Source organism: Hemiscyllium ocellatum, chromosome 39, assembly GCF_020745735.1.
Source record: "Hemiscyllium ocellatum isolate sHemOce1 chromosome 39, sHemOce1.pat.X.cur, whole genome shotgun sequence".
Lineage (NCBI taxonomy): Eukaryota > Metazoa > Chordata > Chondrichthyes > Orectolobiformes > Hemiscylliidae > Hemiscyllium > Hemiscyllium ocellatum.
The window spans coordinates 31,606,510-31,619,066 of record NC_083439.1 but is presented as its reverse complement, the minus strand read 5'-3'; the positions used below and the strand labels follow the sequence as shown (position 1 = coordinate 31,619,066).

Genomic DNA, 12,557 nt, shown 5'->3' with positions numbered 1-12,557 from the left:
CTCCTGGGAGTGATGTCAGATGGAGATGTTGATATCAGTCACCCTTTGCCAGATTTCACCCTGGGTGAGTTTGTCAGTCAGCATGGCAATCGATCCCTCTAACCCCCTCCTCCAAGGAAGGAATTTACATTATTTAAATGGGCAATAGTTTCTGTTTTATCCAAGAATGCTGGGTTTAGCTGTGAGCAGGCTGTTTTCCCGAGCTGTCAGCAATCTTCCAGGCCCATTACTGCAGGGACACAGCAAGAAATGCTCCTTTAGTGACTCTAACAGACAATAGTTGCTTACAGCAGCAGGAGGATACTTTGGAAAATGGCCCAGTGATTCCTACAAAGTGTAATGAGGAAGGCAAGTGGGAATCCACCCCATGCATTTGCTTCCCTAATCAATGTCACCCATTGCTTATTGAAGCTGAAAATGGGAAACATAGAAAACAGGAGCGGGGTTAGGCCATTCAGCTCTTTGAGTCTGCTTTCCCATTCAATATGATCATCCAACTCAGTTCCCTGTTCCCATTTTCTTCCCATTCTCTTTGACCCCTTTAGAACTATATCTGACTTCTTCTTGAAAACATTCAAAATTTAGCCTCAACTGCTTTCTGTAATACAGAATTCCAGAGGCTCACCACTCTCTGTGTGAAGACATTTCTCCTCATCTCAGTCCCAAATGGCCCGCCCCATATCATTAGACTGTGACCCCCCTGGTTCTGGACTCCCAGTCATCAGGAACATCCTTTCTGCATTGACTCTGTCGAGTCCTATTAGAATGTTAATGGATTCCTATGAGAGGTCCAGTGAGTATAGTCGTAACCGATTCAATGGCTCTCTTCATACAACAGTCCTGCCATCCCTTTAATCAGACTGGTAAACTTTCTCGGCACTCCATCTGTGGCTAGAACATCCTTCCTCAGATAAGGAAACCAAAACCACATACAATTCTCCAGATGTGGTCTCACCAAGGCCCTGTACAATTGCAGCAAGACATCCCTGCTCCTGTATTCAGATCCTCTCGGTATGGAAGCCACCATTTGCCTTCTTGTCCACCTGCTGCACCTGTATACTTACCTTCGGTGACTGGTGTACAAGGGCACCCAGGTCCCATTGCAACCCCACCCCCTTTCCCCATCCATCACCATTCGGACAATCAATAACTTGCCTTCCTGTTTCTGGATAACTTCTCATTTATCAGTAATCTACTTCATCTGGCATGCTTTTTACCCTCTCACTCAACCTGTCCAAATCACACTGAGCTACCACTGCGTCCTTCTCATAGGTTACCTTCACTCCCAGCTAGAGCACGGGCGGCACGGTGGCACAGTGGTTAGCACTGCTGCCTCACAGCGCCTGTAGACCCGGGTTCAATTCCCGACTCAGGCGACTGACTGTGTGGAGTTTGCACGTTCTCCCCGTGTCTGCGTGGGTTTCCTCCGGGTGCTCCGGTTTCCTCCCACAGTCACAAAGATGTGCGGGTCAGGTGAATTGGCCAAGCTAAATTGCCCGTAGTGTTAGGTAAGCGGTAAAATGTAGGGGTATGGGTGGGTTGCGCTTCGGCGGGTCGGTGTGGACTTGTTGGGCCGAAGGGCCTGTTTCCACACTGTAAGTCTAAGTCTAAGCACATAGGTTTAAGGTGAGAGGGGAAAAGACTTAAAAGGGGCCTAAGGGGCTACTTTTTCACACAGAGGGTGGTACATGAATGGAATGAGCTGCCAGAGGAAGTAAAGAGGCTGGTACAATTACAACATTTAAAAGACATCTGGACGGGCATGTGAATAGGAAGGGTAAACAGGAATAAAGCATTGTGGGTCTACCAATATGAAATAGACTACAGTGGTTCAAGAAGGCAGTTCAATGAAAAAAGAACAAATCAAAATTCCTTGCTCCCAGAGTTCAGTTGTGAGATACTTTCACTAATGTCTGAACAGGTAGTAGCTCCCTTTATGACTCTCTTTCAGACAGAGTTTACGCTTAGTGAATTCTCCCATTTTATTGTAAGGAGCTGAGGTGGTCTTATTGTTCTGAAACAATAGTAATGATTGTGAGAAAATAATGACCACTTTTTGGCATAGGTTATTGTAGTTTCCACATTTTAAGCCATGATTCATAGAATTCTCTTTATTTCTTCAAATTATTCTAAGTTTAGTTTTAAATGGCTGGACCTTAATGCTGACTAACATTTCCCTTCATTGTTTAGCTGATATGAAGACTGCAGTTGCTTGCATCAATAGGCACCTGGTTGTTGGGAAGAGAGTTTGGCTAGTAGAAAATACCAAAATGGCAACAAAAGTGGAAAAGGCTGATCAAATATAGAAAGACCCGGATATATTGGAGAGTTGAGCCATGTCATGTTCAATTATTGAATAGTTCAGTATTTGAAGCTTTGAAGTATCATCAAAGGAATACGTGGCTTATGGTTGGTTCAAAATAAGCATCACTCATGAACGATGTATGTATAACTTTGGGTAACAAGCATCACTGATGTGTCCAGTTCTGGTTGTCCTGCTATAGGAAGGATATTATTAAGCTGAAGAGGGTTCAGAAGACATTTACCAGGATGTTGCCAGGTGTGGAAGATTTGAGTTATTAAGAAAGACTGGAGCGTAGGAAGTTGAGAGGTAACTTTTTAACAGTTTAGAAAATCATGTGGTGTATAGATAGGGTTAATGGGAGGTGTCTTTTGCCCAGGATGGAGGGTTTCAAGATTAGGAGGCATGATTTTAAGAATACAGGAGAGAGATTAAAGAAGAGGTGAGGGACAAACCTTTTACACAGAGGGTGGTTTGTGTGTGGAATGGACTTCTTGAGGAAGTGGTGGATGTGGGTACAGTTAAAATGTTTAAAAGGCACTTCGATAAGTACATAAATAGGAAAGATTGGGAGACGTATGGGTATGGGCCAGGAGCAGGCAGGTGGGACTAGTTTCGTTTGGGACTGGTTGGACCAGAGGGTCTGTTTCTGTGCAGTATGTCTCTGGACTCTACAATAAGGTGATAGATTAGCTCATTTGGCAGAACATCAGAATTTTGTGGAAGTGGTGGCACTCGTAATCCCAAGTCCCACAAAAATGTTCTGGAGTCAAGAATTCTAATGGTGAAATTCATATTCAATAATAATCTGGAATCAAAAGCTGGTCTAATAGTGACCATGTTACCACTGTCATTAATACTCATCTAATTGATTAGTATCTTTTTTTGAAAAGGGTAGAAAGTTGATTGTTAATAAAAGCTGTTCCCCAAAGATGCTAAGAACTGCTAAGTCAGGAACTCTTGTCTGAGAGAAGTAACTGTGTTGTAAATAATTGCTGAAATGACTTAACTGATTTCTAAGAATTTAGCATGAAATGTGTCATAATGTCTTTCATATGGCCTTTGATGCAGGAAAACAGGCTCATAATAGAATGTGGTTTTCAGCAAATTTTGTTTTGGTGAGGTTGTAATATTGAGTTTGAAAATCCTGAATGAAATCCAATGAATCCCTGATTCTCAGCATTAAGGAAGTCTGTTCATTATACCGTGCAGTAAGTCCCACTGACTTCCTCAAAACGTGTTGTTATGAATCATAGAAGGAAAACGGTCGATGGCTAACATTAAATTGCAACCTGGATGTATCAGCATCTGTTTCCTCCCTCATGCCTGGTTCCGTCTACCTTGGTGAAAATTGTGTCCAACAGCTTCAATGCAATGGAAGAAATATACAATTAACCAATGGGGATGAAGAGGTATCCTCAGAGAATCCTTCATTTTTCAATTTGGTCCATCCTCTGGGACAGGAAATGTTCACATTTGTTTTGCAGAGGAGGTTGAGAGGTAACCTTATAGCGTTTTACAAAATCATGTGGTGTATAGGTAGTGTTAATGTAGGTGTCTCTTGCCTAGGGATGGAGGGTTTCAAGATTAGGGGGCATGATTTTAAGAATAGAGGAGAGAGATTTAAGGAAGACATGAGGGACAAACCTTTTCCACAGAGGGTGATTTGTGTGTGGAATGGACTTCCTGAGGAAGTGATGGATGTGGGTACAGTTAAAATGTTTCAAAGGCACGTAGGTAAGTACATAAATAGGAAAGATTGGGAGAGTTATGGGCCAGGCTCTTGCCCCTCCCTGTAACTTCCTGCCCTGGTTCTGTAACCATAGAGATATCTCCAATTCTGGCCTCTTCTGCATCCACATTTTCAATTGCTGCACTCTTGGTGGTCATGCTTTCAGCAGCCTTGATCCTACGCTGAAATGTTCACTCCATTACTACTTTCTCGCCCTTTTCAACATTGGTGCCTCCAAATTGCAGGCCATGCAGTAGCCTAAAAGCAACTGGGATGGCGGGGGGTGGGGGGAAGTTCCTCTGTAGCAGTGCAAATAGAAAGACACAAGAGGGTGCTTCTGAATCAGAAAAGGGCAATTCAATTTGCAAAGGCAGACAACAGCAAGTCAGAGAATGAGGTAACTCTGAAGAATTAAACGGGATTGATTTCAATACAAAGGATCTTACAGGTGAACTCAGGGCATGTTTGGGAACATGGAACTGAGACGTCGTAGCTATTACAGAAACGTGGCTGACGGATGGAGAGGGCTAGGTTTTAAATGCTATAGGAAGGATAGAAAAGGAAGCAAGAGAGAAGGGATGTGATGTTTTTGATTAAGGAAAATTGATTGGAGAGAATATTTCTGAGGGATCATAAAGTGAAGCTATATGTGTAGAAATTAGAACTAAGAAAGGGATGATCACCTTGATGGGATTGTACTATAGATCTCCCAGTAGTCAGAGGGAAATTGAGGAACAAATATGTGGAGAGATCTCAGCTATATCTAAGAATAATACTGTTGTAATAGTAGGGGATTTTAATTTTCCAAACATTGACTGGGTCTGCCTTGGTGTTAAAGGCTTGGACGGTGATGAATTTGTTTGAATGCGTTCAAGAAATTTTTTTTTAATCAAACTGTAAATGTACCTACTAGAAAAGGATCAAAACTTGACCTTCTCTTGGGAAATAAGACTGGGCCAATGATTGACATGTGAGTAGGGGAACACTTTGGGACTAGTGATCATAATTTTATTAATTTTAAAATACTTATGGAAAAGGATAAAAAATTAAATTTCTTAACTCGGAGTAAAGCAAACTTTAAAGATATGAGACAAGAATTTCCAAAGTTCTTGACTGACAAGTGGGAGGCATTCAAAAGTGTGATAATGAGAGCTCGGAGGCATTATGTTCCTGTTAGAGTGAAGGCTAAAGCTGATAAGTGTAGGAAACATTGAATGAATAAAGATATTGAGATTCTAGTCAAGAATAAGAAAGAATCACATATTAAATATAGATAACTGTGATCAAATGAATCTCTGAAGATTATAAAGATTGTAAGGGGTATTCTTAAGAGGGAGATCAGGAAGACAAAGAGGGGATATGAGGTAACCTTAACCTGATCTGCCAAGGCTAATCCAAAGAGATTTCACAAGTACATTAAGAGCAAAAGAACAACTGGAGGAGAGAATTAGCCCCCTTAAAGATCAATGAGTTCATGTATTTGTTGATCCTCAGGAGATGGAGAGATGCAAAATGAATTTGTTGCATCAGTTTTGAGAAAGACATGCTTTCATTAATGGCCAAGTTTGGTCTGATGTGGAGCTCCTTGTGATGCTTTACTGTGTTAAAGGTGCTATATGAGTGCAATTATTATTGTCACAGTGAGGACCACACCTCCGTTTTCCTTCATCTGATATCCGAAGACAATCTTTTCCTTTGTCAGAACCTACCTGGTTTCGCTGGCTCTGTTAATGTCAGTAACTGAAAGCTGTGGCCCAACCTGAGGTAGAACTGTCCTGTTTTGCTGTCCCTCCCTTTGCCCTCTCCCCTTTCCCTGCCCTCTAGCAACATCTCAGTCCCATCATTGGTAACGTAGTCTAAACCATCAAACCTATGTTATGGACCAGACCAAACCCCTCAAAATATATTAAGAAGATACCCTAGACTCCAACCTTTTCTTATTTTGAGTGGGAAAGTGTAAGGCATTGTGTTCTAGATGTAATTCGTTTGGCCAAACTACCAAGCTTGAAGCAAGACACATTTTATTCTTTACTATAGTTATAATCCAAACAAAAGGAAGAAGAATTGTCTCACCTGAACTCTACTGGAAAACTTAATAGAATAATAGATTAGTTAATTCCTAAGCAGTATCTGTTCCGATATAGTAGCATTCCATAAACACACCCTTAGCAAAGGCAAATTCAGTAAAATAGATGCCAACAACAATATCCACAAGACTTGCAAGTGAATAGAGAAGTCTGAAACTGTTTTGGATTCATCCCAGCTGGTGTCCCTTGTTACCCAAGAAGAAGTATTCAGAACCCAGAGACTGCAGCTTGCAATCCCTCCTTGGGCAGGGTGAAGGCAACACCAACAAGGAAAGGAAGCAAGCACTTTGGCCCCTTGATTAAAAAAGAGTATGTCTGATCTTACTGTAACCTCAAATCCAGATTCCCAGCCACTCCTAATAACCTTTCAACATCCATCTTTGCTTCCCAAGAAGCTGTCCACCTCTCCACTGAATTTCAGAGAGTTCTCAGACCCCTTATGAAAAACAATTTTACCTCATCCCTATGGGTGATCCCTCTGTAGCCCCTTAGCTCTGGAGTCACCCGTAACAGGAAGCATGCTCTGCACAGACACTCTACCAAGATCTCTCAGGATCCAGTATTGAATGTCAAACCCTGTCCATGTGGAACTCTAATTACACAGTCCCTTTAAACAGCACAGGCAGAAACTCGACATCACATTTCTTCCCTCAGTGTTGAAACTCTCATGGATGTCATTTACCCCCTCGAGATTACACCTCCTCAGCTGTTTTGGTTTTATTTTGCTAGAAACAGTTTTTTTTACTTCCCAAACCTGATTCCGCACAGATTCCAGCTGATGTAATTCTGTTATCTATCTATTTTGTACATCTTTCCATCATTTCCATTTGCTGATTTCCATCACCTCTGAGTTAGTTAGCTCCAGTGCATCATTTTTCAGATCCTCATCCTTATTTACATATTCTCTCATGCTGTCGGCATGCCTTTCTTCCTCCCTGTGTCCCAGTGTACAACGGGTAAAAAATGAGGTCTGCAGATGCTGGAGATCACAGCTGAAAATGTGTTGCTGGTTAAAGCACAGCAGGTTAGGCAGCATCCAAGGAATAGGAAATTCGACGTTTCGGGCATGAGCCCTTCATCAGGGCTTCCTGATGAAGGGCTTATGCCCGAAACGTCGAATTTCCTATTCCTTGGATGCTGCCTAACCTGCTGTGCTTTAACCAGCAACACATTCCCAGTGTACAACTTCCACTGAGGCTGGTCATAGGGTCATACAGCACAGAAACAGACCCTTGGGTCCAACCAATCCATGCCAACCATAATCCCAAACTATACTAGTCCCACCTGCCTGCTCCTGGCCCAAATCTCTCCAAACTTTTCCTATTCATGTACTCATTTAAGTGTCTTTTAAACGTTGTAACTATGCCTGCATCCACCACTTCCTCAGGTAATTCATTCCACACCCTCTGTAAAAATTTACCTCTCGTGTCTTTTTAAAATCTCTCTCCTCTCACCTTTAAAATACTCCCCTTAATCTTGAAATCCCCTAACCGAGGGAAAAGACACTTATCATTAGTCCAATCTACAGCACTCATGATTTTTTAAACCTCCGTCTGGTCAGCCCTCAACCTCTATGTGCCAGCGAAAAGAAGTACCAGGCCTATCCAGCCGCTTGTTGTAACCTAAACCTCTGCTGCAATGCTCTCCCTCTCCCCTTTCCCTGCCCTCTAGCCTCATCTCAGTCCCATCATTGGTAACGCAGTCTAAACCATCAAACCTATGTTATGGACCAGACCAAACCCCTCAAAATATATTAAGAAGATACCCTAGACTCCAACCTTTTCTTGTTTTGAGTGGGAAAGTGTAAGGCATCGTGTTCTAGATGTAATTCGTTTGGCCAAACTACCAAGCTTGAAGCAAAACACACTTTATTCTTTACTATAGTTATAATCCAAATAAAAGGAAGAAGAATTGTCTCACCTTAACTTTACTGGAAAACTTAATAGAATAATAGATTAGTTAATTCCTAAGCAGTAACTGTTCCAATATAGTAGCATCCCATAAACACACCCTTAGCAAAGGCAAATTCAGTAAAATAGATTATCTTATATACAATTCTAGCAGCAGGAAGAGAACCCCCAACTTTTGGCTGTAATAGAAAGAGGACATCAGCTTCAAGACCCCAGCAACTGCTACTGAAAGTTAAAGTAAAATCCTGGTTCTGTGGTAGCTTGATCCCCTCCCCTCCCCACCCCCCCACCCCCGCCCCCTCCCAATTCACTGCTTCTATTCTTCCAACTTTTAAAAGAACCACGGTCTCACAAGCTGTTTACTTTATTGGCTTGATGCAGGCTGCTCTGTACCTCTGTCTCAACCTCTCTTCATAAACAAATACAGGACAATATCGACCTCTTAAGGCCGTAGTGTTGTCACACCTGCATCCTTAAATTATCTTCCAAAACTCATCCAGTTTGCGATATGTCTCAATGCTTTCGGAGTCACCTCAAAGCCTGTCAGCTGGTTATAAATACTCACTGGGTTAGTTAGTTATTTAGGTAGATGTTATATCTGTTGTTAAATGTTGAATCATGTTACCTTGGGACTTTAAGCAAGCTAGGTGATTTATATCAATGTTCATTCAACTCATGTGAGCACTTATTTTGAGTTTTCAGTTTCCTCTCTAAAGGTGGAGCATCCTCTTGAAGTGGTAAGTTGACCCGAAGAAAGATAGTATTTTTCCGCACCATTTTTCCAATCCTGAATAGTTCATCTTGCCTCAGCTGGCAAAGAGCGAGAGCTGAGAGAGAAAGCCAGCCCCATCCTTAACCTCGCAGCATTGATGATGGGATAAAGATGTATAATTCCCGTGGGATTGTTATGATTTAATTGTGCCTTTGTCATACTCTACCTCACACCATGTATTAATATTTGTTCCTTACAGCAGCTTGAGTGAAATTTGCTAAAGCTCATCCAAATGAAACAAGAATGTTTGACTGGCTCTTTGTGTATTTGAAACATTCGAGTTAATTTGGGGTGGCACAGTGGCTCTGGTTAGCACAGCTGCCTCACAGCACCAGGGTCCCAGGTTCGATTCCAGCCTTGAGCGACTGTCTGTGTGGAGTTTGCACATTCTCCCCATGTCTGCGTGGGTTTCCTCCGGGTGCTCCAGTTTCCTCCCATAGTCCAAAGATATGCAGGTTAGGTGAAGTGGCCGTGTTAAATTGCCCATAGTTGTGGTTCTGTTCGCCGAGCTGGGAATTTCTGTTGCAGACGTTTCGTCCTCTGTCTAGGTGACATCCTCAGTGCTTGGGAGCCTCCTGTGAAGCGCTTCTGTGATCTTTCCTCCGGCATTTGTAGTGGTTTGAATCTGCTGCTTCTGGTTGTCATTTCCAGCTGTCCATTGTAGTGGTCGGTATATTGGGTCCAGGTTGATGTGCTTATTGATTGAATCTGTGGATGAGTGCATATGTGAGAGAACAGCCAGGGAATTCCTAGAGGCATGGCACTCATCCACAGATTCAATCAATAAACACATCGACCTGGACCCAATATACCAACCACTGCAGCGGACAGCTGGAACTGACAACTGGAAGCGGCAAATTCAAATCACTATAAACGCCAAAGGAAAGATCACAGAAGCGCTTCACAGGAGGCTCCCAAGCATTGAGGATGTCACCTAGACAGGGGACGAAACGTCTGCAACACAAACTCCCAGCTCGGCGAACAGAACCACAACAACGAGCACCCGAGCTACAAATCTTCTCTCAAACTTTGCCCATAGTGTTAGGTATTCCTGATGAAGGGCTTATGCTCGAAACGTCGAATTCTCTATTCCTGAGATGCTGCCTAACCTGCTGTGCTTTGACCAGCAACACATTTGCAGCTGTGATCTCCAGCATCTGCAGACCTCATTTTTTACTCATAGTGTTAGGTGCATTAGTCAGAGGGAATTGGGTCTGGGTGTGGACTTGTTGGGCCAAAGGGCCTGTTTCCACACTGTAGGGAATCTAATCTAATTGTCAATTGTCACATTACATGGGAGCCAGAGGAAATGCTTGTTTAAAAACAAGTCCATTGTTTGCTGGAGCTGATGTAATAGGGATGACATTCTGAATCTGTACTGATTGCTAGGTGCCCACATAAACTAGAAAATCTTGAGTCTTTGCCCACAGCACTTTGCCGTGTGCCAATGGAGATGGTGCCCATCACCCGTAAGGAAACAGACATTGTCAATAAAGTATATCATGCCAAACTACTTTAGAGTTTTATTCCATGCCAATTCTTGTGTTGCAGGATGCCTCAGGAAAAGTACTTGATCGGTGGAGCATAATGACCTACGAGGAAGAAATGGTCTCCCTCAACCAATTCCTTCGTTTCGGAGAGACCAAATCCATCGTTGAACTCATGGCAATTCAGGAGAAGGAGGGACATGCTGTTGTCGTCCCACCGACCAAAACTAACTCTGACATCCGAACCTTTATAGAAAGCAGCAACCAAACCCGAAACCCTGCGCTCGTCACCCAGCCTGAGAAAATCAATGCCAGCAGCACTCATCACTTTGAGAACATTGTGAACAATCTGGCGTTTATGCTGCCATTCCAGTTCTTTAATCCTATCCCAATGCCTCTGCTGGGGGCGTCTCCCAACAGTTTCCTCCTTGATCAGTCTCAAGACAGGCCACGAGAAACCAAGCAAGACATTCCCGTTCCCCTCAGCAAGAGTTTCCTTTCGAACGCCCAAGCTGACTCTTTCCCGAGTCCTGAGGCAACCAGCCAGAACTCCCAAGATGGTATTCACCACGATACAAAGAATAAGTCCACCAATGAGTCCAGTGCCGTGGCATCCCCTGCACTCAGTGTAACACCGAAACACGATGTCGAGCAACTGTATGTGCCTTCTCATGTCAGAGTGAAATCCATAGAGAAAGCCGGTTCCTTAACAAGCAAGGGGCGTGTTTACTGCAGTGCATGTGAAAAGACTTTTTATGATAAAGGCACATTAAAGATTCATTACAATGCTGTTCACCTGAAGATTAAGCACAGGTGCACAGTGGAAGGTTGCAATATGGTCTTTAGTTCCCTGCGTAGCCGTAATCGCCACAGCTCCAATCCCAACCCCAGGCTTCACATGCCAACCATGAAAAACACCCGTGACAAAGATCTGAGAAACTGCTCCTTGACAACAGTCATCCAAGTCAATAACAGGAAGCTCAACATCAGCAACTGCCTTGGCACCGATGCCCGGTCACTTTCAGGGTTTGATAACCCCCGTGCAGAGCCAGCCCCTCAGAACAGCGTTCAGACTGGCATTCCCAATGCCGGGCACAGCAACATGTTTCAAAACCTGAAGACCGTTCAGCCGGTTCTCCCATTCTATCGCAGCCTGGTGCCACCATCTGAACTCGCCATCCCCCAAGGCGGCCTCCCACATTTGCCAGTCACAGCTCCCTCAGTCCCAGGGCAGCCTCCTGCAAGAGATCCTGTGCCGAAAAAGAAATCCCGGAAATCGAGCATGCCGGTTAAAATCGAGAAAGAAAGTATGGAAGACTTAGAGGACTCCGAAGGGGGAGCTCCTGACAGTGCAGCAACTGCACAGCAGAGAAGTGACAGTGAGTTTCAGCATGGCAAGGATGGTTTAGAAAGAACAGAGAGTGGGCTGAGTTATTTGTCTGACTTGGATGAGCAAAGCCTCAAAGGGCAGCAGCGGCCTGATTTGATGTCTACCGACACTGGAGCAGATACTGAGGGGAAATCAGTCAACAGCTCCCTCCACTTGGAAAATGGAGATGCTTATGTACAGGCAAAAACTGTGATCATTTCGTCTCCTGGGGAGGAACGAATGGAGTTTGAACCTGACAGTAGCGAGGGCCTGGTATTTAAATCAGAAGGTTGGTCACAACCCACCAACAATTCTAAAGAAGTGCAGTACAGGCTGCTGAATGGAGGCTTTAGCAGTGCATTACTGCCTCAGAGGTCTGGCTCACCATGTACCGAGAGCCCAGCGGTGAATGGCTGCACATATCTGCAGCCAGTCGCAGATAAGGGGGATAATCAGGGTACTTCTAATCCTAACTATTGCTATGTCTGCAAGAAGGTGTTTAAAAGTTCTTACAGTGTTAAGTTACATTACAAAAATGTGCATCTAAAGGAGATGCACCTGTGCACAGTTGGAGGTTGCAACGCAGCTTTCCCCTCAAGGCGTAGTAGGGACAGGTCAGTGAAAAGTTGCTTTTTTTTTGCTTTGTCTTGTTTTTTTTTCCCGAAAGCCAAAAGCATTCCGTTCAATACTGTACTGATTCACGTCGTCTCGCAGTCGCACAGTTGCATGTTTTGAGAACCTTTTGCCTGGATTCCCCCTGTTGGCAAACAGCACTCGTGCCTGGCCCAGGTACAGAAAGCAGGGCTGTGTCTGAGACGGAGCTGTATGGAACTTTGGCTGCACCACCCGCTTCGAGCCCAGGGAGTCCGAGCTGTAACTGAGGTGCAGAGGAACAGGA

At 43.8% G+C, this 12,557-nt stretch overlaps 1 protein-coding gene across 1 annotated transcript in view; it reads left to right on the top strand.

Moving 5' to 3' along the window:
• bnc1 (basonuclin zinc finger protein 1) overlaps nt 1-12,557 on the top strand; it is a 131,388-nt gene that overhangs the window by 102,847 nt on the left and 15,984 nt on the right. The window contains exon 4 of the mRNA XM_060852784.1: nt 10,355-12,273. Coding sequence (XP_060708767.1) covers nt 10,355-12,273 — 1,919 coding nt within the window. The remainder of the gene's footprint in view (nt 1-10,354; nt 12,274-12,557) is intronic.